A 27,008-nucleotide genomic window follows, 5' to 3' on the forward strand; every position below is an offset into this window, starting at 1 on the left:
TTGGAGACCTTCAGGAAGTGAGTTTTCAATCGAATAATCTCTCAGTTGATGCTATTTCCGCTGTTTTTCAAGTAGATTTTGTTAATGCTATTGTTGCCTTGGGAATGGAATGCTTTTGATGATTTCGTAATTCTGTTGCATTCAAAGTGTTGTCCTTTTTTTTGGCTGAATTTATGATTGGTTTATTGTTTTAAATTGTATCGTAGATTAGGAAGATCAGAAGCTTACTTAGATTATTGCTGAATCTACGAAACTCAGCTGCTTATTTTGTCTTTGAACTAGAATGATTTCCGCTTTTTCCCAAAAAGTTGACTCAAGTACAAGACTGTTGCTTCTGCCGTGAATAACTAGTTGTAGATTAGTCTAACTTCATTTTGTTACTGCGAGTTTTTGCTAACCTTGACAATTGAGGGGTCACCATATGAAATATTGGGAGCTATTATTTACTGTGGACAAATGATCTGGCTTGGTATAGAGGAGCATATCCATGTCCTGCTGTAGTGGTTACAGTGATCGGCTAAGATATATAGATATACGAGAAAGGCCATTTGTTCGAGTAGTGAATTATCATTATCTGATATGTCTGAGCCCTTTAAGCAACGTTTTCATTTGCTTTGTATTACCCCTTTATGGTCTAGTGTGTGAACAACATTCGGTTTACCCCTTTATGGTCTTTAATTTACTCTCTGGAATAACGGCTTACCTGTTTATGCTCTTTTATTTGCTTTGTATTTACCTTCTCTGAATAACAAAACCAGCAATATTCTTTTGGGGAGGCAACTATGTGTTTTCTATATGTCAATTAAAGCTTTAATTTTATGCAGCTTCCATAGAATTGTGTCAGGAGATATCGGTTGAGGTCTAAGGTTGAGATTTAGAATCTGGCAGAAGACTTCTCTTGCTGGCAGCTCTATGGCGGGAACCTTTCTGAAAGGTCCTTGTCTGCAGAAGAACCAGAGGCTGCTAGTGTTGACTGGGGAGGTGGTGTTGATCACTCTGGCATGTCAGCTTCATGTGCAGTTGATCTGGGATGGCAATGGTTTAAGGATCCCAGATTGGATTCTCTAGGTTTCAGGGGGATCTTCCCATCAGATATAACGTGTGAGTTTTCTAAGCTTTTGCTGCTCTCAATATCTGTATATATTTACAGCATGACAAAGTTTTCAGACGCTTATGATTACATCATGTATCATCTGACAGACCCACTTACTGATTAACCTGCATATCTTTTCCTTTTTATGCCTGTTGCCGCACCTTGGTTGAGGCTGACTAAGAAACAGATGAACGGAATTACCTGCTCTGGAGGTTGCAGAAGGCTCAATAGAGATTCCAAAAGGTTGATTTCTATTTCCTCATTGATATTATGCTTAAATTTTTTTTACATGTTCCTGAATGTATGTTAGGCTGTGGAATTCAATCTGTCTTTTCAATTATGATAGAATTTTCACTCTTGATGAATACAGTTGAAATAATGGTATTGTTATTATCATGTCTAGGTGAGGCAAATCCTCTTGAATACAATCTTGCGGGTCTGAGTGCAATAAGCTTTGACAAAGGCTGCCATCTTGGCCAAGAGCTTGTAGCCCGTACACATCCCCAGGGTGTCATCCGCAAGCACTTGCTTCCTTTGAAGTTTCTCAATGATAGTGGAGAAGGTAATCCTCTGCCTTAGGTTTCTTCCCTTCCCTTCCTCGAGTCCTAGTATAACCCAAAAATCTCATGGCAATTCCTCATAAGTGGAGCAAAAAGTCGCTCCAGGCTCAGATGTATTGACCCATGCCACCCACAAGAAGGTTGGTACAGTGACAACTACACTTGGGTGTCGTGGGCTGGGTCTTCTGCGGTTGGATGAAGCCTTCAGAGGACCAGGTATATTGATCATACAAGGACAGGAGGATGTGAAGGTCGAGGCCATTAGACCAGATTGGTGGCCTGCTGAATGGTTTCAAGAGCATCAACAGTATAGTGGAGTTAGTTAGAGTGCTTGTTCGGCGGAAAAGCATACCTCTTCTGCACTCGATCAATCCTAAGAACCGTCTTGGCGATTATACTGGCAGTGAATGTTCCCTTAACGGCGGAAACTCAGTTCACAATTTTTTGTTTGTGAGAAATAGAATGAGGTCAATGAAATTGTTGCAACTAGAGAACTAATGCCATGTGGCGTGCGTCAATAAACCTGGTCAAACAACCACATACACAAAGAAGCTTGATGAATCTCTTTGAAGTTACATGGCTGGTTGCTGACTTGCTGTTACTAGAGTCTTATAACGTAAATTAACGCATGAAAAATTTAGCACTTGGCAGCGCTAAAGTGGATGTTGGCTAGTGATTGCAAATGCATCTCTTGAATGTATGATACTCTATATTCAGAAATGGAATGAAGAATCAGTGTGTTTCTGACTGATCGTCACTAATATTGCTTTTCACAAAGCAAGAAATATGTTATTACAAGTAATCAGAGGACCCATTTCCAAAAATATCCATCCCTCCCCCCACCAATTTGCAGAAGACCTCCTCAAAAGGGAAATTGCAGATCGATATCTTCAACAACAGTTTGCAGACTTGTGAGGCTTTAGCATTAGATCATTATCATCAGAAACACTCAAGAAATAGACACGAAAGTAGTTCTATCAAGAACTGTGACTAGGATGGCTTAGGTCCTGAATTACAGCCTCTATGTTTGGCCTGTGGTTGGGAAGCTCGTGGGTGCACATCAGTGCAATTTCTGCCAGTTTAGCTGCCGCGGATTCAATGTATTTGCCTTTCAGACTTGTGTCAATGAAATCTTGAAATCTACAAGATTCAGCTGCCAATTGCATTGAGTTGGTGAGTTTCCGCTTCCCAGATAGAACTTGGAGGATGATTACTCCAAATGCATATATGTCACTCTTCTCAGTAAAACGGCCGGTCGTAATGTACTCAGGAGCCATATATCCCATGGCAGCACTGATCTTAAGAGTTGAGAAGACAACATCATCAGCGAGAAGTTTAGGAAGACCAGAATCCGAAATCAATGGATTGAACTGCTGGTCAATGAGAATCTTCTCAACCGAAATGTTTTGGTGAATTACGACTGACTTGTTTTCACTGTTGCTGTGCAAATACCCAATACCTGGTTGGAAAAGCACAATTAATATGGAAATAAACTAACTTTACACTTTAAGCTTTAGTAATCCTGTGTAAGATATGGTGTTAAAGCATTTGCGTTGATAGAATTCTCCTAAACAACTTATTTATTTGACTCACACTACGCTCGTAGCTGTAGCATCATTGAGTTCACGAGTCATGACTATACGTGGGAACGCTGAAAGCGAGCCACACAACATATCCAGCCATCATCATGCCCATACAATGCAGCATCCTTGCAAGAGATTTGAGAAATGACAGTAAAGAAAATAAAGAATGAATAGAAAGTACTGACCTTTTGCAATTCCGCAAATGACAGAAACCCTCTTGGACCAGTCAAGCTCTATGCTGCTTCCATCATCTAAATCAAGATATCGGTACAGGTTTCCATTTAGAGCAAAATCATATATGAGAAAACATTCACCCCTGCTCCTTGAGCAACAGAAACCTCTCAACCTAACAAGGTTTTCATGTCTCAGTGAGGCCAACAACTTCAAACCCTTCATGAATTCAGCTTCATCAGACTTACAGCTGGTCACATTAATGACCCTAATAGCTACAAGAGAACCATCTCTTAGAACTCCTTTGTACACAGCCGAGAAGTTGCTCTTTCCCAATAAATTTGCCTCAGAAAAATACTGGGTTGCAGACTCAACCTCTTCTATGTTGAACGTAAAGTAGCTTGGACAATGTAGAGGAGATCCAGTTCCATTTCGACCATCAGCCCAAGGGCCCCATCTGTTGGAGTACTCAAGACTTACAAGTGGAGAAGCACTTTTTCTATAGAATTCCTTGGGCTGCTCAGTGCTAAGTCGATCTTCAGAAGAATCAGATGTAGTTCCAATCTTTTGTTTCCGCCGGCGGTACCGAATAATGGTGAGAAATACAGCCCCTGTCAAAGAGACGGTGACTGCAATAACCCCTGTAATAATTGCAGCCTGTGGTAATCTTGTTGCCTTTGAGCAATTAGTTTGGTTGCAGTGAGCATGGAAATCTGCGGACTGGGGATTTGCTAGTGGAACGGTATTATTTGTGATTGATCCAGGAGGTTCAAGTTGATCAACATTCACTTTATCATTATCAAATTCTGAGCAGACCCTCACTGCAGGAAACCCAGCTCCACATAAACTTGGATTGTTCCCATACTGGAATCCTTCATTTAAACTTCTGAAAGCTTCGTTTTCATTTATAAAAAAATATAATCAGTATAGATCAATTCACAACAAAAATCACCAAAAAAAAAAAAAAAAACAAAAAAACCAAAAGAGTGTCAAAATGAGAACTTTTTGTGTAAATAATCAAGGATGGAAGAGACTTACCGGTAGGGAGAAATCCAGAGAGAGAATTGTTTCGCACATCTAGAACTTCCAACTGTGGAATATCAGCCAGTCTTGCTGGAACTCTACCAGAGAAGCCATTAAAGCTCAAATCAAGCCTTCTTAGCATCCTCAAGTTCCCTAAGGCTGCCGGGATTTCCCCCATTAGTCTGTTGTATTGCAGGGAAAGAACACTTAACCTCTTCAAGGAACCCATTTGTGAAGGAATGGTTCCAGTCAGCTGGTTACAACATAGCTGCAGAACTACAAAAAAAAAGTGTCAAATTTATCTGCGGAGGACCAAAGTCCAAAATATAAGCGGGGGCAAAAGAATCGGTGAATTTTAATTCATAGAAAACCAACAAATGCACATAACGAGTGACAGTGCACCATGGCCAAATTTCTGTACAACTTGGAACTGGAGCAAACAAACTACACAGAACGCCAAACCAATACCACATTTCATTTTCCTGGAAACGACACCAATAAACTCCGGATATTCAAATTTCATCTGTCTCCTCCATCCCCCAGTTTTCTTAGCAATAAATGTCCTTCAAATATGAACAAATCGCGCTAATGTTAAAAAAACTAAGAACTTGGGAATTGCAAACAAAATTGAAGCCCATATAACGTAGATCAAAGCTTACTCGGAGAAAGAAAAGGTTAGAAAAAGAAATTCAATCGCTAAGATTGTGGCATAATAGCAGAACAACAAATGCACAAGAGCACCCAGAAAGAGAGAAGCCATTAATTCCTGAGCAAAACTAAAACTTTTTTCCCATGAAACAAACCACCAACCTTGAAGATTATCCATGTTCCCTAACTCGGGTGGTATCCCACCAGATAGATTATTCTCGTCGAGATAGAGCTCAGTCAGCTCAGTCAGTTTGGAGATCTCTGTGGGTATCTCACCCGACAATTTGTTGTAGTGCAAGTACAACCCCGACAGGCATTTCAGCTCGGCCACGGCTCCAGAGACCTTGCCTGAGAGACCCTTTCCCTGCAAGGAAATGTTAGCCACTTTGCGATGCTCGTTGCACGCCACGCCTTCAAATGAACCGCTACATGGGTCACCCTCACTGGTCCATGACTTCAACAGCTTATTCTCCGGGTCCAGCGAAGACTTCAACTCAAGAAGAGCTCTCAGCTCTGCATTTCCAAGAACAAGTCGTGGAGTAGAAAATGTGAGCAAAAGAATCAGAGAGATGAGAAAGTAAAGTAAACCCATTCCGCTTTTGCCTCAAAACTCTCGGTTTCCCCTCGAAATCTTTCCTCTTTATGGCCTATCCCAAGAAACCCATCTTTGTTCTGGTATTCTAATATCTTCCAACTTCTTGTTCTCCTAATAAATCTCCCTCTTTGACTGACAGCGCTTCTTCCGTCGCTTTAATTTCTCTATCCAGAAATTCTGTACCCTTCTACACGGAGAGTAGAATTCACTACAAAAAAAACAACTACGTTACGTTATTGGGATGCGGGCACTTTCGCATTTGGATTTGTTTGGGGATGAGATAGTGGAAGAAGAAAAGCTGTCAGTGTTTGCCATCACTAGAATGCACTTTAAATCGGTCATTTAGATTGACGATGATGTGGTGCACGAGCCACAAAAGGTCCTACTCGACAATGACCTGCTGCTTTGATTTCAAACCGGTGCTTGACAAATGGGATTCCTGCATAAAATGACTGGAAGTTGGAATAACAATAGTTCAAGACATTTCAGAAATTTTTTGTTTCGAGTTATGAAGAGTTGAACTGTACAAATAAATATATCGAAAGCAGCCGAAGGCCTTTGAACTTAAATTTGAAAGTATCTCCTCATAAAAGTTGCTCCATATTTACAAGCTTTTGAAAGTAAGAAAGAACCACTAGAAAATCTTCTATTTTCAGATACATTGATTACATCGTGCTTAGAGATTGAAAATTAACTCAAAGCTTAAGCTACAAAGTGCCAATCCAAGAATAAAAATCTATTTTTTATTGTAAATTAGGCCGTCCAAATCATTTTTTATGATTGATGCTTATGATTAACTCTTCAGAATCTCAAAACATGAAGTTATTAATACAACAATTATTGGTTTATTAGACTGTCGTTTATATTGTTTTCATTTGGAAATTAATATACAGATATATATATGAAGAATGTGAGGACACGCTAGCAGCTACCCCTCTATGGTTCACGACATTCTTGATCTATAGTCTGAATAGTCTACGTCGATGGGTGGGGTGGGAAACCTAACAAGTTTGGCAGTTGGCACCCAGTCCCAAAGAACACGACGCCTTTGACTTCCCCTCCTTGACTTGCCACATGGGAATCTTTTCTGGTTTGGGAACTCCCCGGTGCATGTATCATTTTTACAAGTTAAATGACAGCTGAATTTTGCCATTTTTTTTTTTTATCGTATTAGTTACAATGAGACTTTCAAGTAATTTTTTCTGGTAAGCTACCGCCATCGTTGTCTTTTTCTTCGGATTCCCTTTAATCATGAATTTCTATCAACATAAGCAAACACCGTCGTTGTCTTTCTCTGGTAAAACAAAAATACTGAATTCTATAACACTGTGGAATCATCGTTGCAGGAGCAATCAGAATCATCATTAATGACGTACAGATATTAATGTTGCGTCCCTGTCATGTGTACTTTCCTTCATGCGATAATAGCAACCAAACAATACTATTTATCGTTAATTTTATCATTTTAAATTTTATTCATTAATGCAACGAGAAATTAAAGGTAATCTTCTCTCTCTCCCTCATAATTTTCGTCCTCCTTATCCGTACTAAATATATATGTATACGTACTATTATTGTGTATTGTTCTGCATGAGTTCATCATCTGTGAGATAACCTAGAAGAAAGAAAAAAACTATGAGAACAAACACAAGATTTCATCAACAGAGGTATCCATGCGGCATGAACTTTTGGACACGTTACACAATGACTTTATGAGCCACATCACTACTCGAAGTCGATCCGATCGATGTTTTAGAAAGCAGACATTTTTCTAATATAAATCATGGTCCACAAACGTAAAGTAGGCTCTCCACTTTAAGTTTTGAATAGGGAATCCAATAAAAGTTTACGTGGAAACCATTTTAATTAAATTCTCTTAATTTAAAACAATGCCATTGATCAAACGATCATGGTTTAGCTTTTTAAAATCTGGCCACCATTATTGACATGATTGGGATGAAAGTAAGAGGTATTGTCGCGCTGATGAGAGACAATAAAACGAGAAATTAATTAAAAACTATAAGATAAAGAAATTAAACGCGAAATTAGAATGAATAAAGCCAGGCCAATAGTTTATGGCATAAAAATACGATAAAAAAATGTATTAATTTGAAAAAAAAAAAAGAACTTTTGTGTTTTTGTCCTGACTCCTGGCCCTTTGTTGAATAATACACGATCAAGATCATATTCAAATGTATTTTTAGTATTCAATTTCCTTCTAGAAGTTCTGGTATGACAAGGACTAACACCTAACAACCTAACTTATGAAATGTTGTAAAATCTCTCTTATTTGAATTTTATTTTTGTCTAGAGAAATGCTTGCGATTCTGATAATGGATCTTGAGAATTTCTGTTGATATATATAAATATATATATATATTTTTTGTTAATTAATAATTAAGTAGGTATTTTTTTTATTGGTGTTGTAAATTTTGTTTTTTTCAAAAAAATATTTAAGAGTATTTTAAAAATACCTAAAAAAATAATATTTTTTTCCACTTGTCGGGATCTGTGGCTGTATATCCACTCTTTTGCCTATGATAGACACTCATCTAAGAGAAAAAATCTTCACAACCTTCCAACACTCCACACTCCACATTTTTTTTAATTTTTATTATTTTATTTTTTATTAAATATTTAATATATAAATAATAAATAAAAGAATTAAATTAATTTAAAAAGAATAAATTCAAAAAAAATATTAAAAAAATATTAAAAAATTAAAAAAAAATAGAATGTAGTGTGTTGAGAGGTTATATAGCATTTCCCTATTTAAGATAATCACATCCTTGGCCCACGACATACAAGCTAGGGTCTAAGCTTTTTGCTTTGTTGTCGTAGTTTCAGGGTAATTGGACTGTAGCCTGCTTAAGCACGTATCTATTATGGATTTCTTTGGAAGCCCATTTCACATGAAAGGCCCGGCCCATTTTTTGTCGTAATTAACTTGTCAAGACAGTTCTGTGAACGACGTCGTCCTTAATATTTTTGCAAAACCAGCGGGAGCGGGGGGCACATACGAGAGAACGCCGTTTTTTTCATCTGGGACACCTAGCGTCAATCAATAGAGCGGAGAGGCTCAAACTGTAGAGAGAGAGAGAGAGAGACGTTGTGTGAGAAAAAAACAACCCGACCCGGAAACAATGGGCAAGGATCTGAGCGAGGACCAAGTCTCATCCATGAAGGAGGCCTTCACGCTTTTCGACAACGACGGCGATGGTCGGATCGCCCCGTCCGAACTAGGGATCCTAATGCGGTCGCTCGGAGGAAACCCGACCCAGGCCCAGCTCAAATCCATCGTCGCCGAGGAGAAGCTCACCGCACCTTTCGACTTCCCTCGCTTCCTGGACCTCATGGCCAAGCACATGAAGGCAGAGCCCTTCGATCGCCAGCTCCGCGACGCCTTCAAGGTCCTCGACAAGGACTCCACTGGTTACGTCTCCGTCTCGGAGCTCCGACACATCCTTACCAGCATCGGCGAGAAGCTCGAGCCCTCTGAGTTCGACGAGTGGATCCGTGAGGTTGAGGTCGGCTCCGACGGGAGGATCCGGTACGAGGATTTTATCGCCCGAATGGTCGCCAAGTGACGTTGCTCTAGTATCGGGTTTGTGTTTTGTGAAACGGACATGTTTTCTAGAAGTAATATCTTCTATGTTTGATTTTTCGCTTGGGTCTGTTTGAGTTTAATTATGCCGTGATCTTCTTCTTTATCTTCTTCTTCTTTTTTAGGTTAATGCTAGTTTCGTTTGAAGAGAATTTGTGCGTGTTGCGTTCTGTTCATAATGTGTATCCGAACTATGGTCTTCATAGGAATGTGGAGTTGGCCATTTTCTTAATTTGGATTTTATTTGGCTCAGTACGTATGAGATTATAGGGTTCTTTAGAAAATTCAGTGATGTATGTATGATGAGACCTGGGCACTTGTTCCTATGTCGGGTATCATTATTTTGACGAACTTCTAACATGATGGACGGCCATTTGCTTGTTTGGTACTTCTTTTCCTCTGTGTTTTGTAAGCTAGAGAGAGAGTATTATATGATTGTGAGGAATGGACTATGTATGTGGGTGTTTGCTTAGTCATGCGCTCTTAATGGTAAGGTGCATATTACATATTGATGAATTATGGACAAAATAGAGCAATATTGGATAGATGTGTGCAGAAGATGCTGCATCTAGGATAATAGAGTAGAGGTTTGGGTTGGAAAAAGCAATTGAAGGAATGGAACAATTCGTCATACATATATAATCCAATCACGTTTATGGCAGTATCATATATCCATTACGGGAGCGAACGAGTGACTCTCATTCTATGCCTGCACTCTTTTGTATTTGTTTCCAGGCTGAGATAATAGTTTGCGGTATTGAGGATGTAGGTAGTAGTGACAGCAAAGTTGTTACTGTTTGTGTTTTTCCCCTGTTGTCTGAAACGATATTGGTAACACAAATTGGTCTTAGTATCAGAACACGGGCCTTAGAATCACTTCTTCTTTTCAAAGTAGGAATTTTCCTCAAGTTGACCGCATCCTTTTTTATGTATGCAGTGAAGTTTTCTCAGTCTGTTAACCCTAGAGGTTGGCTCAAGTGGTAAATGTCTTGGTCTTGGTGGTATGTTCCCTCCAAGTCTAAGGTTTAAATCATCTTGGATGCAAACAACTTCTAGGGGCTATCGGAGTGGGAAAACTTCTTCTTGAATTACCAAAGGTGGACTTGCAGAAATCTTCTTGTCGAAGGTTTGTGCACCCCCAGATTAGTAGGGACTTGGTTATTAGACACCTGGTGCCAATAAAAAAAAAAGTTTTATCAGTCTCTGGCTGGCTAGGTCATTGTGATCATCAGTTGTTTCTACTTGGGTGGGAAGCAGAGGTTTCTGTTGCCGGGAAAATCTTGGAGGTGTCAGAAGCGTCTTCAAGTTATGAGGTAGCCGTATTCACCAACTAGGAGTTGTCAAGGGATGTGTTGTTGTTAATACTGTAGAGTTGTAATCTGCGTCAGTTTTTTATAGGTAAAAGTTGTAATCTGCATCGTGAAGTTATGAATTCACATACCATAAAAGATAAAAGATTTGGATCCAAAACCATACCCACATCCTAAGTAGCTGTAAAAGATAAACATCTTGGATTGATAGTCGCTTTAACATGGCCTGTAGTCCTAAACGTGGTGCACGTATTATTGGTTCATTTTGGTTGTTTCAGACTTGCATTAATCCTTGGTGTTTCATACTCTCAACACTAGAAGGATCTATTGCTTCTGGAGATCTAGAGTACATAGGATATAATATGATGGAAGAATAAGGGAGCAAAACAATGATACAAATACAATCGATTGGGCATGTTGGACCCGAGCAATACACTAGAACTTGGCATGTTGCTTTGTTTGTAGATTCGTTCTAGAGTTCGTGATGGGTATCCTTGTGACTGAGATTATCTGCAGATCTTATTTATGCCATCTTGTTAGCCATGCTGGCTTGAGGAAGCTAAAGAAAGTGTTATGTCGATATTTAGGTTTGGCGTCCAGGGTCCTGAATTGAAGGCTGGGTCTAAAGGTGTGATTGGTAAACCCGTAAATCCTTCTAGATGTCAAGAGCTATGCCTTCACTTGGGATATAACAAGCATCTCGCCCAATTAGGTGTTTCGTTTTGAGAATGCCCGTTTACACCAATGACGCTCTATTGAGTAGCCCGCTTGAAAAAGTGATTGATTTCTTTTGCTGAACTGTCCATCCAAGTTTGACAATTGAGGTTCTATTAATGCCCCACATTCTTCTTCACCATAAAGTCTCCTCTCTTAGACTTTGGAGATACATTTTTGTGTGTTGTCCTCATGAGTCCTTACAAAATTGCAAATGGTAGACATGCCTGATGCATATTCTCCCGCTTTTGTGTGTTTCTTATCTTTGAAGAAGTACTGCTTTATACTTCAAAGCATGAAGCAGTTTCATTCACGAACTCAAAGGTCGATGGAACAGCATCAATTCTGCCCCCAGGGAATCACTAAAACAAATAAAGTTTGACATTAATTTTCTTTCAAAAAAAGACATGATTGCATGCTTAAAAAGAAGATTATATCCTACTTGGTGAAAGAGTACATAAGAAATGATCCTCACATGTACAAAAATCACATTAAATTAAAACACAATCCGAAATGCGAAATGTGCAACAGTATACAGATACACTAGCCACCCAAAATAGACTTGCTTTGCAACAGCTGCAGCAAAAATCTCATTTTATACTTCGTCTGACTTTCCAACTATTGTTCAAAGTAATGTACAATGACCCCAAATAAAGTGGAAACAAATGCAGAAATAAAATGTCCTGTAAATGAGGTAAGAAAAGCACCGTCATATCTTCATTGACCACGTGGCAGACACTCGCATTGCTGAGGGGCTGGTCACCTAAACTACGAGATTCTGAACTTTCTGGAGTTGGAAGCAGCTGACTATCTGTGGAAGGGCCTTCAGAGGGTTCCCCGTCATCCTTCGGTGGATCATCAGGATCTTCTCTCCCATCATTACCTTCACTAGGACTTCCACCACTACCTCCCTTTGAGATGCCTGGGACCAAGTCTGTTCGAGCTTCTACACCAACCCGTCTCATGTGCAGCTGCCACATCATAGATACTTGTTGAAGAACAGGCTCATCAAAACACAGTTATAAGCAAATCTAGTAACGATGGCTACCTGAAGATGTAAGTTAACTTCATCTGGACGTGAAAGAAAGGGAAAATCTCCCCCAGTTTTCAAAAATGCTCGCCTCGCCTCAGGATACCTCTCCCGTAAATCATGTTTCAGTTGCTGAGGAATTGCACAGTAATCATTTGTCTTCAAGGAAGAAAGATGTAAACATGTCAAAATGAACCAGTATTGCCATCAGTGAAAATTTGTTAATTTCCTTCTTCCAGTACTATAGCTAAGAAAAAGGCATCTAGTTAATGATCTGAATTGATAGATTCAAGCATTAAAAAGCCATGGAGGAAAGCAAATGACTTGCTGGCCATAGAATTCTATAGCATGCAGCTACATGGAATTATTGTTGGTAGGGTTCCAATAATTTTAAAGAACCTGACCGTTAAGTAGTTTATCCAGTTATAGTAACCTACTGACCTTTGGTTCACCATATTTAAAAACAAAGCTTGGCTTACAGCCATGAGATTCACTTTCAACCTATGCTACAACTGAGGCATCAGTTCATATCCACATGTAAGATACCACTTCAATTACTGGTACAGCGGATCTTTCAAAGCTAGCATAAGCCCAGCTGGATGTCAAGACCTTTTTTTTTTCCACCTGCGAAACAATGAAGGGACAGAAACTGCATCGATGTATCTCAATTTCCGTCCATTATCATTATTTTTGCAGCAAATTACACCAAGTAACTTCACCAAGAGTTACGTGCTCATCCCGTCAAAAAGCTTCTTACATCACAGCAAAAGTAAAGTTCAACAGAATTTCTGGTAAATTTCAGAAGCTACAAGCAGAACTCCGCATATTAACTAGCACATTTACACTGGGGGGAAATGAAGAAGAAAAGGAAAAAAGAATTTCAAAGAATGATTTATGTGTACACACATGCACATACAAAGAGGTTTAGATATAACTTACATCCATTATGGTTATAAACGAATCTGAAAGCAGCAAAGGTCCAACTGAAGCAGCATCAACTGTCAAAGTTAACCTGGAGGCCAAGTCGTCCTTTGAGAGTGTTTCAACCTGAAATGATAATCACATCTTATGGTGCCATAAGAACTAAACAAGTAGTTTTCTATAGCATATGCTTTTTTGCATTTAAACTAAAACAAAACAGAGAAAGCAGATGGAAATTGGTTTATGCACAAGACATTTATTTTGTGAACCGATAAATTAAAACTATTGGGCAAGGGAAAAAGAAAAAGTAAAATAATTGTGAACACAATCTAGAAAAATGACACTCATCATACAGATGTAGCAGAGATGCAACTCAACTCCTCAATGTTTGAAAATAAGATTAAAAATAAAAGGTGATTTTCAAGACCAAGGAAAATAAAGCTGACCACTCTCGTCAAATTGGTAGCAAATGTCAAAATTTATGTAAATTTATTGTAAACAAAACAGTGCATTTAAATTTATTTCAAATAATGAATTGACTGCCCAAGGTCAAATTGATTGCAAATACTAATTTAATTTTTCATAAATGCACATCAGTTTAGACTTCTTATATTTAAAGTCCAAGTTCAAAACCTTGAGCAATTATGTGGTTCTTATGAAGCTCAAGGAACTTTATCTTACTAGGGTCACAAAATTTGGGGAGAAAGACGGAGAGCGGAAAGAGGGGAACTTATTCCGAGTATACTAACCAATATATAGGGAGTTCGAGGGCAGGATGCTTCAAGATTTCATATACACAGATAAAACCAAAACATGGGCATATAGCGTATGCGTTTGCAGACTTTTACCTGAGAAACAACAAAGTCCACTGAATCCGCAATGAATGGTTCATGGGGGCCATCACGAATTCCCGTTAATACGTATCGTTTCAGCAAAAATGAAGGGGTCCAACTGACACTGCAGAAGGCATACCATAATCAGGAAGTCACCTTGTTGATAAAACCCTGTACCTAACAATAAATTCACTATTTGTATCTAATTCGGAGCCAATGAAGTATTCCTCGTCCTTTCTAAAATGAAAAATATATCACTATCAGTTTTCAAAATCATAAGCAAAGAGAAGTACATGCTGACCAAGAAGTATCAAAGAGTACCTAGGACCCCTACCAACTCACTCCAATTTCTAGAAAGCTATGTGGGCAGAAGGAAACACTAAAAAAGAATCAACTAGCTTGCTCAACGGTGATCTATTCACTGTCCATTCAGCAAATGAAATATCATCTAATTCTGAGCTTGTGCTCCTTATTCAATATAATGCTTGAATTTCTATGATGCAAAATTATGCAGAAGTATGATATAAAATTCGGATTGGGGTACAAAGTAGCAACTTTTAGTTATAAAAATCTCTTATGATATAAAGACCCCTTATTTTTCAAATACTTGATTGTTTGTGGCTTAAAACTGCCCCTTCCTGCACATAGCATTTTAATCTTTGCGGAATTCCAAAACGGGGCAATCAGTGCCAGCCCCAATCCCCCAAAAGAATTATTAGAAAACACAGGCGCATTGTGCAAGCACAAGTGCTCCACACATAATAATCTTATGTAACCAGAAAACATACAGTTTCATCTATTCCATTAAACAACGTAGGCTTCCCAACCATATTGCAAATCTTTTGAACATTTTATCAGCAACTGAAAACAGACTAGTTCAACAAAGAACTTGTTCTCATTTCCTCATAATTCTTTGTCAAAAACCACAAAATATATTCCTCATTCACCTACTGTACGTATTTAGAGTTGTAAACAGTCTCTTGATGAAAAATTCAGTCCAAGCATCATGGCAGTACATATTATCAAACTGTTGATGTGCATGATATCTCCATGGATTTGGGAAGTCAGAATAGGAGAGCACTCATCTTGGGGTGGGCTTACTACTTAGATGCTTTCAGCAGTTATCCTATATATATATATTTTTATAAGTATCCTATATATATATAATAAAGTACATAAAAATCAGGACGTCTAATCATATGCAGTTTAAAATCATTCATCAAAGAGAAAATGCGATGACTTACACAGGAGCCCATGGCATTGAAGCAGAGAAACTGCGTGTATCCAAAAAAGAATTGGATAGTATCAATGATCGAACCCGTCTTGGACGATGCTGAGCAAAAAGTTGTGCTAAGAAGCCCCCAAGGGATGTACCATAAAGATGTATCTGTTAGATATATATTGATTAGTCTACTAATTGATTACTCAAGTTTATGAGGCACTCCCTGTGCAGAGTGACCCACAGTTTATGCAACACTGGTTCGAACCACCTATGTGCTTAGAAATACATTCAGCGCAAGGAGGCTTCTGAAGAAATGTGCCAATTCAAAATGTCAAAATTTGTTAGTGCATACAAGCAGGCATTGTGGTAGGTGCCACAACATCAAGTACTACAATGAGCAAACATAGAAAACTATTACATTGATAAAGCAAAAATTTGGTAGAAGAAATGTTTAAAGGAAAGGAAGCTCTTACATGATGAACATCAATAGCATCCAAGAACTTTTCAAATGCTTGAATCCACTCGTGATGGTTCCATACCCGAGGAATATCAACAGAAATCACTCGGTAACCCTACACATTTCAAAGGGATTTGATTCTGCACTCTTAGTTCGAAAATTTAATTATACATATCATAAAAAATTAATGGTTTTGGTAGCAGTCCAAAAGGTTTTTTACTGGCCACAAACATGAATAGACTTATGAAAATATTTTTCTGAAAATTCCAATCATATTCCATTTAGCGTGACACGGACTAGGAAGACCATAAGAAAGTAGCCATGCCGATTGTGAAAAGTTAATACCCACTTTTGTTGCACTCCGAGACATGACAGCTTCTAGTGGTTAATGATTCCTCGTATAAAAACAACTACATGACCAAGAACAAGCCCTAGAATCTCAATGATGAACGCTAGTCCATGATAACTTAGAAAACCATGACATACAACTTCATATAAGGAAAGAAAAGGAAGGAACATGAATTTTTGATGTGTTGATAGATAATGTGATGGATATGATGAAGACCCCTGAGATGAAGCTTTACCTTCATGGACAATGACATGATTTGTTTGTAGTATACATCCGCTGTCCCTGCTGTTCCAGGAAGACAAATAAGAGGAGGTACCACTTTAGGACCAAAATCATAATATCGCCATTGCTTTGTGCCAATCTGTGAGGAAAATGAAAAAACAAAAACAAGAAGTTCCCAACAGAGACTTTGTCAGGCATAAAAGCACCATCAAGTAACTCATAGAAGACCTTCAAATTAATAGAGAACAGGGGGACTCTAGACAGCACAAAATGCACACCTAGATGCATTGCGATGCCAAGATGTAAAACTCATTATCAAAGTTTAATAATTTGCACAATTTGGACTAAAAAAAAAACCAGTAAATTTAGTAAAATATGAATCCATTCTCATCCTCATCCTCCCCAGATTTGAGTAAGAGCAAATATAAAATTGGTTACTGCTACTTAGCATACCAAAAGTGACCGAATTCATACCCCATTTTTTTTCACTTTTTATCCCTTTTTTTTTCACTTTTTCATCAATTTATACCTAATTTTTATTCATATAAAATTCAAAAATTGAAAAAAAGGAAAAAAATTGCTGCCGTCATTGGCTCGAATCATTCACATATGCGGTCAGTTTCGTTATGCCAAAGTAGGGTTTTCGTGAAAAAAATTAGCTGAAACAAATGCATACTAATGACGAGTCCAGACAAACAAGCTAAGCCCATATTCAAACAAACAGAAACAATATACACGCAACGAAATTCGCACAATTAGTATGCAATTTGAAACCCAATTCATTTAATGGTCATAAATTACAAAACCAAGATTATCCAATACCCATAGTTGACCAAGAAAAAGAAGACACTAGCAAAAAGGGATGACATGCCAAATAACAAAATCAAGCTAACGAGGCAAACTCATTATAAGAAATTAGATGAACATGGAAAAGGGTGAGAAAAGAAATAAAAAAAGAAAGCCAAGGTGGTAGAGCGAAACCGTACAGGTATCTTATGGAGAGGAACCTGGGACTTGAAGTAGATGTAATCTCCGGGCGCCGAAAAAGCAGTTTTCATTGCTAATAGCGATGCCCAAACACTCCCACATCACACAACCATTATCAATTTGATGGATCACTGAAATTCTCTCTGAGTTTGTTTGTCCTCGCTGTCCTGGCCGAAATAATCGAATAATATTTCGAGCCTCGAGGGATCGGGTAGATCAGAAGACGGAACAAATACTCATCGTGGATAAGAGCCGTCTATCCTCCCGTTTAATCGTAACGATCAATGACGGGGATGCTCTTCAACTCTCCTCGGCGGTATACCATGCGGATGCTCATTGGTTTACTCTTATTTGTTTAAATTAATATAATATTATTTATTAGATTTTAAATTGGATATTTTAAAAATTTAAAATATAAGAGTTAGATGATATAAAGATTAAGGGCTGATTTAGTTAACAAAAATCAAACTCTCACCTTATTTTATCTCATCTTATATAATTATTATAATTTTTTTAAATTTTTACATAAAATATAATAAACAATTCAACTTTTTTAAATTCTAAAATAAAATTAATATTAAAAAATTATATTATAATAATATTTTATTTAACTTTTAACAAAATATCTCATCTTATCTCATTTAAATTGCATAACCAAAAGAGACCAATGGCATATCAATACAAAATAATAAAAATATGGTATTTAACGTCACTCAATATAATATCTAAATCATTACTTTCTTTTTTTTCTCCCTCGTTGAGTAGAATATACCATACCGTATTTTAAATTATTTTGGTAGATAGGATGAGTTGAAATTAAAATTAAAAATTAAATAAAATATTGTTAAAATATATATTTTAATATTATTTTTATTTAAAAATTTAAAAAAATTAAATTTTTTATTTTATTTTGTACGAAAATTTAAAAAATTTGTAATGATTAGATAAGATGAGATGAGTGAAAGGAGTTGTGAAAACAAATGAGACTAAGAGACCTTAATGATTCGATTTGATCAAGTTCAAATAAATTAAATTTGGAAATATAATTTCAATTTCAATTTTTAAATGATAAGAAAACTGATATTATTATCTAAATTTAATTATTTGTAGCAAGTAAATAGGATTCACAAAATAAATAATAATATCGTCGCATTGCATACATTTTCTACATAAAAAGAAAGAGAGAGTGATAATTACTTCAATTTGTCATGAAATCCATAACACCTAATAAATAAGCTGATCACCAATATTTAAGAATATAAATGACGTGATATTCTCATAATCTTATAAGATATAATTTTATTAAGTTATCTATATAATAATATGACATTTTCTACATAATTTCATTGATGAATCGAAAGCATAGGTTATTTTAATGGTGACATTTCAAGAATTATTTATAGGCAGTTCACCAAATCTTTGTGAATTATTTTCAAGAATGATTTCTTCTTCATCTATAGCTTGAATAGTTTATAATCCATGGAAAGGTATAAGCAATTAGATATTACCTAAATAACATAATTCACCAAAAACATAAATCTATTTGTCATATGAGAACCACAGTACACAGCATCAAACTGCTACAAGGGCCAGTCCAAGTTTCAAACTTGGAGTTAGAGTACATCCAAGTCCAATTGGGTGTCATGTGCATGTGCCTGTTCATCAGGTGGGAAAGGCTGAAACGAAAAAAGGTCTTACGTTAATGCACACAGATGCTACATGGACTGAACCAGTGGTTGACAAGTACATGGGAGCAAGACAAAAGAAATGCAACTCTACTACTACTAATATACATGTTATTTTGTGTAGAGCTCCAATCTGGATAACCTTGGAGTTGGAATTGCAATCGTTGGGCTCAGTTTCTTGGTAATAATACCGAATATGTCTGACAAATCTTGCTTTGTATTCGGTGGCAATTTCCACTCGTAAGCATGTAAAAAAGAAGCTATGATGTATATGAGCGTCCTCTCTGCCAGTCGAAGCCCTGCACATAATCTTCTCCCTGATCCAAACGGAAGATAGTCGAAATTGTTGCCTGAATAATCCCACTTGCTATTTAGGAACCTCTCAGGTTGAAATTCCAATGGACTGTCCCATATCTTCGGGTCCCTGTGTATAACCCAAACATTTATCATAACCCTTGTATCTTTGGGTATGCAGTACCCACCAATAGTGCTAGATTGGCTTGGACGACGAGGTACTATGAAAGGAAGAGGTGCGTGCAAACGGAAAGTCTCTTTGATGACAGCATCTAAATAGCGTAACTTGGGCAAATGAGTCTCTTCGACTAAGTTGTCCAACCCAACAACTTCTGTTAGTTCTTCTAATACTCTTTCCATTACCTCTGGATGTTCCATTAACTCTGCCATCACCCATTCCACCATTGTTACTGTGGTGTCGGATCCTCCCACCATTGTATCCTATGTATAAACAAATCGAACAAGATACTCAATACAAGCGACGAGTAATAAACATCATTTCATTTTGTCAACGTGATACTTTTTAAGAAACAGATCAATGACTCAAGTACTCTATATGTTTTGCACTAAATGACTCGTGGTCATGTTCACGTTTAAAATCTTATGTCCAAATCTAGGCGGACATGATATTAGTTAAAAGTGTCTAGGCTAGGCTTCCTGATTGGCGCTAAATTAATGGAGCAGAAAGTGGAAAGTTGGGACATACCATAAGCAAGGCCTTGACTTGGTTGATGCTAAGTGATGTTGCAGCATCATCACGCTCTGTAAGCTCCAAGAGAATCTGCAAAAAGTCCTTGCTCTGTTCATTCTTTCGTGACCCTGGCCCCTCTTCTTTGGCCGCCACCAAATTCCTCCTTTTTTCAATGACAGTATCAAGAATGCGCTCAACCCATTCGAAAATGCTCTTTGCTCGCTTTTCATACCCTTGTAAATCAAACCTTGCAAGCACCGGGAAGAAGTCTGAAACATTTGGTGCTCCAAATACCACCATCAGGTCGGCCAATAAAATCTTCAACTCAGCCCCAAAATGCACACTTTCCACTCCTCCCTTCGTCCCACCCCACAACATGTTCACGATGGCGCTAATCACCGTCAGGAACGCCAGTTCCCCAAAATCTATGGGAGTGCCAATCTTTTCATACACATTTTTGATAGATTTCCTAACCTCTTCTCTGCGGAGAGCATAAGAACGATCAAGATTGGTGTTACTCAGCATCTCTCGCATAAATATCTTGCGCAACTTCTTCCAGTCAGGACCATGCGGTAAAAAGGCAATGTCAGCTCCCCTAAACGTGGAAGCCAGAACAACTATGGGAGGGTCACGATTTGCAAATATTGCGTCTTGGTCACGAACCACTTCTTTCACTAACGATGGTGAATTCACCACCACACACAGTTTTTCTCCAAGCCATACCTTGTAGATAGGACCATATATTCCTGCCAGTTCCTCAAATTGCCTGTGAAGGTCTGCCCTTAGGAAGGGAAAGTACCCCACCAGTGGCAAGCCTCGGGGACCTGGTGGCAATGGTGGCCCTGCATTTCTTGATTTCTTGGCTTTCCATAGAAACCAGAGCAATGCAACTGTGGACAGTAAAGCAGTGAGAGTTGCTCTAGCAAGTTTGTCTTTCCCATCGCTAGCACCCCACAACCCCGAAGACGTAGCAGAAACTGTATTCGACATGCTGGGCTTTGTGAATGAATTGAAAGTTAAAGAAGCTAAGAACAAGCCATGTCTCAATGTTTGGAATGCTCTATGCAGAAGATCTATGCTGCGAATATGTTTTGAATGCTCTATGCAGAAGATCTATGCTACATTCGCAGTGTATATAGTGTAAAACGAGAAGGATTATTGTGGTCAAAGACGAAGATGAGGCTGTGAAAAGATCATCAAAGACGAAGATAAGGCTGTGATGGTGAAAGACGAAGATAAGGCTGTGAAATGATCATCAACTTGGTGGCACATTCCCACCAACTTTGTCCCTTACCTCAAAATATTATAGAAAAGTAGCGGTGGAAATAGATAATGACGGTACTGCTGCGTCGCATTCGTAGAGCGGGTCCATCACGATTCACAAGTGTATGGCCTTCTTCTAGTCTCTCTCCACACTTTTTTCTTTCGAATATAAAATAAGGGCCATTTACTGAAATGGTACTTGTGTATAGTTTCTTCTAACAGTGATATCGTGGACGTCTTTTGTCAAAACAGATAGCCTTCTAATGAAAGACATTTTTCGACATCATATAGAGTAGATGAAGGTGAAAGTTCCACTGAACATTTTACATTGCATTCATGAACAGAACACGGTTTTGAGATGTGGAGAGTATGAGTTATTAAAAGTAACATTTTCGAGTTGTCAAGATTTAACAAAAATTGTGAATTGACACTACACGGCAAGCAATCCAACAACGGAGATATCAAGGAGTGTTTTATTTAATTCTTCCGCAAAAATCTAGGTGTCACTCAAACTGGATGTCAGCTTGCACTCATGTATGCCACCAGAAAATTTTCTTCTGGAAAACACTAATTCTCTGCCGAACTCACTTGCTGCCTTGCTCTGCGAATACAACTTTCGAAGTTTTTAACCAGAGGGGCACATCTCAGGAAGTCTTCGGGATGCTCCTTGTAGCATGCTAACCAAGCATCATTCTCGGCAGAACAGGGCATAGGCTTCTGGTATGGAAGCTTGAACTCCTTATCGCGGAGGTCCCTAGCCCTTTGTGTCACTTCCTGCACCATGTTCTCCTCCTGCTTCTGTAACGTCTCAATAACCCTCTCACTATCTTGAAGGACAGATCGAATTGCATCCAACTCTGTGTACGCTGATTGTGCTGGAGGGTTTACTGGTAGAAACAACGGAGGCTGCAGTGGCCATCCTGTGGCAGCAGGCTCCTTGAATATTTCAGAATCACCGGTAATCTGCTTCTGCTTTACATGAATTTGGGGCTTCGGTTCTCTTGGCACCTTAGCTTTAGATTTTTTAGTTTTCTTCTTCGACTTTTCAGTGTCAACAGCAAGTCGACTAACAAGGTCGCTGCTAATCTGAATTGAAAAATCGCCCATAACACAGCTTCTCACACAATATACCTGAAAATATCCACGGAAGTGATTGTGTTGGATTAGAAACATAGAATGCAAACTTTCTTTTTACACTCTGGGTGTCAGAAATGAGTTCTTTCATTAATTATCTAGCTTACGATGACAAATAATGTGACAAACGATCAATTAGGTCCAAAAAATGCAAAATGTCGTTAACAACGAGGGGGTAAATTTTTCAATATAGAGTCCTAATGTTAGGGAAAGAAAAAGTTTAACCACGAGAGAACAAAAATTACAGCAGGGAGGCCAGGTTGCTCATTTCCTAATGCCTATGCTCAATGTACAGTTTGAGCATTATGTCAAATAATCTAGGATTCTTTGTAAGCACCAAATATAGGTAAATCACCAGTAGTTAGGTAAATACTGAGAGATGAGAGCTGTCATTAAACACGAACTTCCATAACAGAGTAAAATAAGTCCAACACCCCAGTGCTTTGGGTTAGAAGACCTTAGTTTCTAATGTTCTTTGATGGAGAAAAAAAAAACTTCTCATTCATGCCTTCCTATTTCCCCTTTCTCCCTTCTACCTTTCTTCCTCCTCTCTCCCTCTTCCATCCACATCAATGGAAGTTGAGCTATGGGAACCTACATGGCCAGGGAGGTCAGAGGCTGCTGTGCCATGAAGGTTGAGCCATGACAACCTCCATGTCCATTGCACTGTAGGTGGAGAAGGGAGAAGGGAGAAGGGAGAGAGGACAGAGAATCGTAAATTAAAGGGTAGAGAGGGAAAGACAATTTTCCATTTGAATGTAGAAGATGATAACACAGGTATTTTTCTTTGATCAGTTGATAACACGTATTAGATTAGAAACAAGCCATAACTCAAGTATAATGTCAAAAAAATAAGAACTTGAGTCTTAAAATCCAACTGACTAAAAGCACAGTTTCCCAAAAAGAAAATTATTGCAGCCCAAAACTTCACAAGATAAATGAATGCTAACCACCAATGTGGATTTTCATTGACATTTAATCACACTTAGTGTGTGTGCTTGTGGGCTATCCTATATGTGGTTCATGGCTCACATAAAGTTAAGTTGTTACACCACAGCTCACATAGACTTAGGTTGTTGCACCATCAGTCTATTCCAACAAAACAATCTAACATTCAGAGCAGCATATCTACAAGAGGGAATAAACCTGCATTTGTCAGTAAATAATACCTTCAAGAATAGGTTGCTAACTTGCTATATGCTACTCTCAGGAAACAAAGAAATCACCAAAGGCAACTTGAATAATCACTATTCTTAAAGCCAAGGTGCTCAATGTAATCTGACAAAGACACAAAATACTGTGCCAATAGTAACGAACTGAGAAATTCCCATCTGGATAAAACTTACGATCCACAGATAGACTGAATGACCCATACTTCCAATTAGCATTTTAGAAGACATCAAACTTACCACAATTGGACCTTTAAACCATCAATATGCAATGGTGAGCTGATAATGGCCAGACAGAGGAGGCTAAGGTGCTAAGTTTAACTACAATAAATATATATATATATATATATATATTCAGAAAAGTCCAGTTCTAGCATTGAGAGAACCATGGACTGGGCATTTCCAATTTAACAAACCAAGTGAAAAAATCCAACAAATAGATTCCTTGACACAGCTTTATACTTGAACTCCTATGAAAATCGAAAGAAGCCCCTTGGGGCCCCAAGTCTAGCCAAAGCTTATGTAGTTACTTTTCCAAAATTAGCAATATGAGCTTAATTAGCAACATTAGGCGTCCATGTACGTTGAATCCACCGTTTATGATTTCTTGGAAGATCAAATAACATGCTCTTTTTCCATAGTCGAAACAATCAGTATTCATGCCACAAAATCTGACATAATAGGCATCAGATATGCAAACGGATTTACCTATAAAAAAAAAAATTATATGCAAACGGATAACTACATCCTTCTTCTACGAAATCTTCTAAAATAAAGAAATTACTACCATGTAACCATTCACTTTCCCCACCTCTCCCAGGACCGAAATGATTATCCTCACCTCAATTCATTGACAAGTTCGACAGCAAAAAAACCTCTTACAAAAATATATCGACAAATCTATGAAAATGTAAAATTTGGATTATTCATTGTTAACTAAACCTAACTAAAAGTAATGATCCCACAAGAAAATAAGCTACTTTACTTCTACCCCTCATTTCCCATTCCCTTTATAAAATATAAATATAAATAAGAGAAAAAGGCATGCAAATTCCAAGAAAATAGGTTTTCCCAAATAAAAAGTGCACACCGAAAAATATAAAGCCCGTGAACCAACCAAGGCCGGCGCTTTCTGGAATTATAAGAATTGTAAAAACATGATAAAAATAAAATCATAAAACATTACGACATAAAAACCTAATAATTCCTTTCAGAAGCTTCAGTTTTTGGTCAAACAGAATGTCGGATACCGAACAAGAAAAGAAAAAGAGAGAAAGCGATCTGACCAGTGATCGCCGGAGTAATCGGCAGCGATCGAAATCGGCCCTGGCACTATGGGTTTGAGCTTTCGGCCTTGGACTCTGTCACACTGGACACTAGACGGTGCAAAAGCTTTTCAGTTTTAGGTTGGGCCTGCGAAATTGGGCATGTGGACTTGAGCCCAATTCATTAGAAAGCAGGCGGAATTTAACTGGGCCAGAACCTGAATTGCAAGGCCCAATATCGTGGCAAGTCCATGAATCCAAACACGCTAGAATAGGATTTATATACGGAATTCCATTAAAAGTTTCGTTGATACCATTTTATTATTATTATTATTATTATTATTATTATATTTTAGGTATGAGAAATGTTGTTTGTAATTATTTTAATTATTATATTTTTATCATATCTTAAATAATTAGTAGAAAATAGCAAATATTTTCTTCATAGTAGATTTCTTTTTATATGTATATACTGATGATGTAATTACTGAGAAATCGAGCTAAGAATAAATCATAAAAAATTCAGATAATGGTACTAAAAATCTAATAATTATGCCAATTATTAATCTTGCATGCATCACCATCTCTCTTTTGGGGGTGGTGGTTTTAAAGGATGGATGGATGGATGGATCTGTACCACACATGATGCAGTAGGTAATCTTTTCCTATCCTAAACCACACATGCAGTAGGTAATCTTTTCCTATCCTAAACCACATGAGTACAAGAGACATGCATTATCCTCCTAATTTTGAACTGGTTGAAAGACACCACCAGCTAGCTGCTAGCTAGCACGACAATAACATATAAAATGCTTAACTGTCAAGGCCGGCCGAGACAATTAATGGTAGAGGATAGAGTAAGAATAACATTGTTAAGAGGTATCATATTGCAGTTCTACGACACACACTTGTAGACACATTGAGGGATCAGATAGCACCTTTAACCATCGATAATGACTTTATAAAGAGTATTGGGGTCCCTCATGTTTTTCTAAAACACACTTGAAAGCTGCAGCATCAAGTAATGATGATGAACGCCCTAGCCATTGCTCACAGAACAGTAGTTCCTTTCCCCTTTGAGTCACATGATTTATATTTGATACTCAGCAATTATCCTTTTCTCATGAGAACCCAGATCAGGCCACCATATCTATATGTGAGCACTTGGGATTGAGAATCTTCCGTAGTGCAGGGTCCCCCCTCATACAGGCCATTTCTTTTGGATTACTTTTTTTCTTTCCCAAATAAAGAAATAATAATTAGTTAACTTCATTTATATATGCACATATATAGTATTCAACTAAATGTTATCTATATATCATCAGAGTGTTCGAATTCAGAATATTTGTACTAATATCATGTAAAATTACTATTTATCTCAAAAATTTTAATTAATGAAAAGAAATATATTTTATTATTTATTTGATATCTTAGTTAAGGCATACTAATTTTTCTAACTATGTGGCCCTATTTTATGGACTATATATCTATATATATATATATATATATATATAATAGGAGGCATGCAATTAAAATATACTGTACACCGGCTTTATCGTTTTAATCTACTTTTATTTTTATACATATACACATACATGTATACACACAGATAGGAATGATTTTGTGAACCACTGAACATGAGCTAGCTGCTAGCTGTGTCTCTTCGCATTTCTTCATGAACGACTAATTATATAATAAAAAGGTGCTTAGTGCAGGTGTTTGATTATAATATCAATAATTAACCAATCGTCGAACGACAATATCTTTTGCTGGATTTACAGTCTAATCAGAAGTCACATTAATGATGTATATAGTCAAGAACACAAATTAATTAGACTACTTTCTGGTCAGAGAATTAATGTTGTTCTACAAAGTACTCACCAATTGTTAATTAGCTTCTCCAACAAGTACTCATGGCGATATATATGCATGCAGTAGAGTATTGTACGTTAGGATCATACATGATCATGAGCTAAGCATGCGTTCATCGTCAAATTAAGGTTAACAAAAGCTACTAGCATTGTCAAGCTGGCGGCTGGCAGGCAGGCATGCCCTGTTCTTCTTTGCACAAAATTAACCATACTTTCTTGTGCTTGTTTGTCAAGTTTTTGGAATTCCAAGACTTATATTTTATGTTTCTTTTTATATTTATATTTTATTCTTCTTTAGGAGTAGTGTTATTTAA

The 27,008-nt window shown here is 37.6% G+C and overlaps 5 protein-coding genes and 1 long non-coding RNA gene across 11 annotated transcripts; 2 read left to right on the plus strand and 4 right to left on the minus strand.

Annotated features, from left to right (window-relative positions):
* The first annotated feature begins 825 nt into the window (after positions 1-825).
* LOC122289753 lies at positions 826-3,232 on the plus strand. Its single transcript, XR_006236223.1, has 2 exons — positions 826-1,336; positions 1,497-3,232. It is a non-coding gene; the product is annotated as an uncharacterized LOC122289753 (long non-coding RNA).
* On the minus strand, positions 2,379-6,207 carry LOC122289752 (probable leucine-rich repeat receptor-like protein kinase At5g63930). Its single transcript, XM_043097009.1, has 4 exons — positions 5,241-6,207; positions 4,446-4,706; positions 3,422-4,300; positions 2,379-3,112 (listed from the first exon to the last, which is right to left on the minus strand). Exons 1-4 carry the CDS (start codon positions 5,668-5,670, stop codon positions 2,631-2,633), a joined length of 2,052 nt encoding a protein of 683 aa, XP_042952943.1. The 5' UTR covers positions 5,671-6,207; the 3' UTR covers positions 2,379-2,630.
* A 2,475-nt stretch (positions 6,208-8,682) lies between these two features.
* Positions 8,683-9,665, plus strand: LOC122289619 (probable calcium-binding protein CML13). Its single transcript, XM_043096777.1, has one exon. The coding sequence runs from the start codon at positions 8,817-8,819 to the stop codon at positions 9,258-9,260; it is 444 nt and encodes a 147-aa protein (XP_042952711.1). The 5' UTR covers positions 8,683-8,816; the 3' UTR covers positions 9,261-9,665.
* Positions 9,666-11,342: 1,677 nt separating this feature from the next.
* On the minus strand, positions 11,343-17,640 carry LOC122289618 (maspardin-like). Of its 3 annotated transcripts, XM_043096776.1 has the most exons (9): positions 17,322-17,638; positions 16,349-16,474; positions 15,781-15,879; positions 15,330-15,472; positions 14,101-14,209; positions 13,271-13,378; positions 12,350-12,490; positions 12,009-12,272; positions 11,343-11,663 (listed from the first exon to the last, which is right to left on the minus strand). In XM_043096776.1, the coding sequence occupies exons 1-9, from the start codon at positions 17,391-17,393 to the stop codon at positions 11,661-11,663; spliced, it is 1,065 nt and encodes a 354-aa protein (XP_042952710.1). In that variant the 5' UTR covers positions 17,394-17,638; the 3' UTR covers positions 11,343-11,660. The 3 variants fall into 3 exon arrangements, with proteins under 3 accessions (XP_042952710.1, XP_042952708.1, XP_042952709.1); XM_043096774.1 differs by lacking the exon at positions 11,343-11,663 and having other exon boundaries at positions 11,778-12,272; positions 17,322-17,639; XM_043096775.1 differs by lacking the exons at positions 11,343-11,663; positions 15,781-15,879 and having other exon boundaries at positions 11,778-12,272; positions 17,322-17,640.
* Positions 17,641-18,843: 1,203 nt separating this feature from the next.
* On the minus strand, positions 18,844-21,360 carry LOC122289559 (labd-13Z-ene-9,15,16-triol synthase, chloroplastic-like). Its single transcript, XM_043096679.1, has 2 exons — positions 20,008-21,360; positions 18,844-19,742 (listed from the first exon to the last, which is right to left on the minus strand). Exons 1-2 carry the CDS (start codon positions 20,980-20,982, stop codon positions 19,119-19,121), a joined length of 1,599 nt encoding a protein of 532 aa, XP_042952613.1. The 5' UTR covers positions 20,983-21,360; the 3' UTR covers positions 18,844-19,118.
* A 153-nt stretch (positions 21,361-21,513) lies between these two features.
* On the minus strand, positions 21,514-24,915 carry LOC122289560. 4 transcript variants are annotated; one of them, XM_043096682.1, is made up of 2 exons: positions 24,845-24,915; positions 21,514-22,386 (listed from the first exon to the last, which is right to left on the minus strand). In XM_043096682.1, the coding sequence occupies exon 2, from the start codon at positions 22,360-22,362 to the stop codon at positions 21,823-21,825; it is 540 nt and encodes a 179-aa protein (XP_042952616.1). In that variant the 5' UTR covers positions 22,363-22,386; positions 24,845-24,915; the 3' UTR covers positions 21,514-21,822. The 4 variants fall into 4 exon arrangements, with proteins under 4 accessions (XP_042952616.1, XP_042952617.1, XP_042952614.1 ...); XM_043096683.1 differs by having other exon boundaries at positions 24,756-24,888; XM_043096680.1 differs by lacking the exon at positions 24,845-24,915 and adding an exon at positions 23,422-24,731.
* Positions 24,916-27,008: the final 2,093 nt, after the last annotated feature.

The sequence above is a fragment of the Carya illinoinensis genome, chromosome 12 (genome assembly GCF_018687715.1).
Source record: "Carya illinoinensis cultivar Pawnee chromosome 12, C.illinoinensisPawnee_v1, whole genome shotgun sequence".
Lineage (NCBI taxonomy): Eukaryota > Viridiplantae > Streptophyta > Magnoliopsida > Fagales > Juglandaceae > Carya > Carya illinoinensis.

Excerpts from the sequence above, each read along its gene's own strand:
- LOC122289618 (XM_043096774.1), bottom strand. The coding sequence starts at position 17,393 with ATGAAAACTGCTTTTTCGGCGCCCGGAGATTACATCTACTTCAAGTCC. Across the intron at positions 15,473-15,780 it reads ATGCTATTGATGTTCATCAT|ATACATCTTTATGGTACATC; the intron begins GTAAGAGCTTCC and ends TATATCTAACAG. Across the intron at positions 13,379-14,100 it reads TGGACTTTGTTGTTTCTCAG|GTTGAAACACTCTCAAAGGA; the intron begins GTAAAAGTCTGC and ends TTATCATTTCAG.
- LOC122289559 (XM_043096679.1), bottom strand. The coding sequence starts at position 20,982 with ATGTCGAATACAGTTTCTGCTACGTCTTCGGGGTTGTGGGGTGCTAGC. Across the intron at positions 19,743-20,007 it reads AAGTCAAGGCCTTGCTTATG|GATACAATGGTGGGAGGATC; the intron begins GTATGTCCCAAC and ends GTTTATACATAG.
- LOC122289752 (XM_043097009.1), bottom strand. The coding sequence starts at position 5,670 with ATGGGTTTACTTTACTTTCTCATCTCTCTGATTCTTTTGCTCACATTT. Across the intron at positions 4,301-4,445 it reads CTCTGGATTTCTCCCTACCG|CTTTCAGAAGTTTAAATGAA; the intron begins GTAAGTCTCTTC and ends ATGAAAACGAAG. Across the intron at positions 3,113-3,421 it reads CATTTGCGGAATTGCAAAAG|GTATTGGGTATTTGCACAGC; the intron begins GTCAGTACTTTC and ends TTTTCCAACCAG.
- LOC122289619 (XM_043096777.1), top strand. The coding sequence starts at position 8,817 with ATGGGCAAGGATCTGAGCGAGGACCAAGTCTCATCCATGAAGGAGGCC.
- LOC122289560 (XM_043096682.1), bottom strand. The coding sequence starts at position 22,362 with ATGGGCGATTTTTCAATTCAGATTAGCAGCGACCTTGTTAGTCGACTT.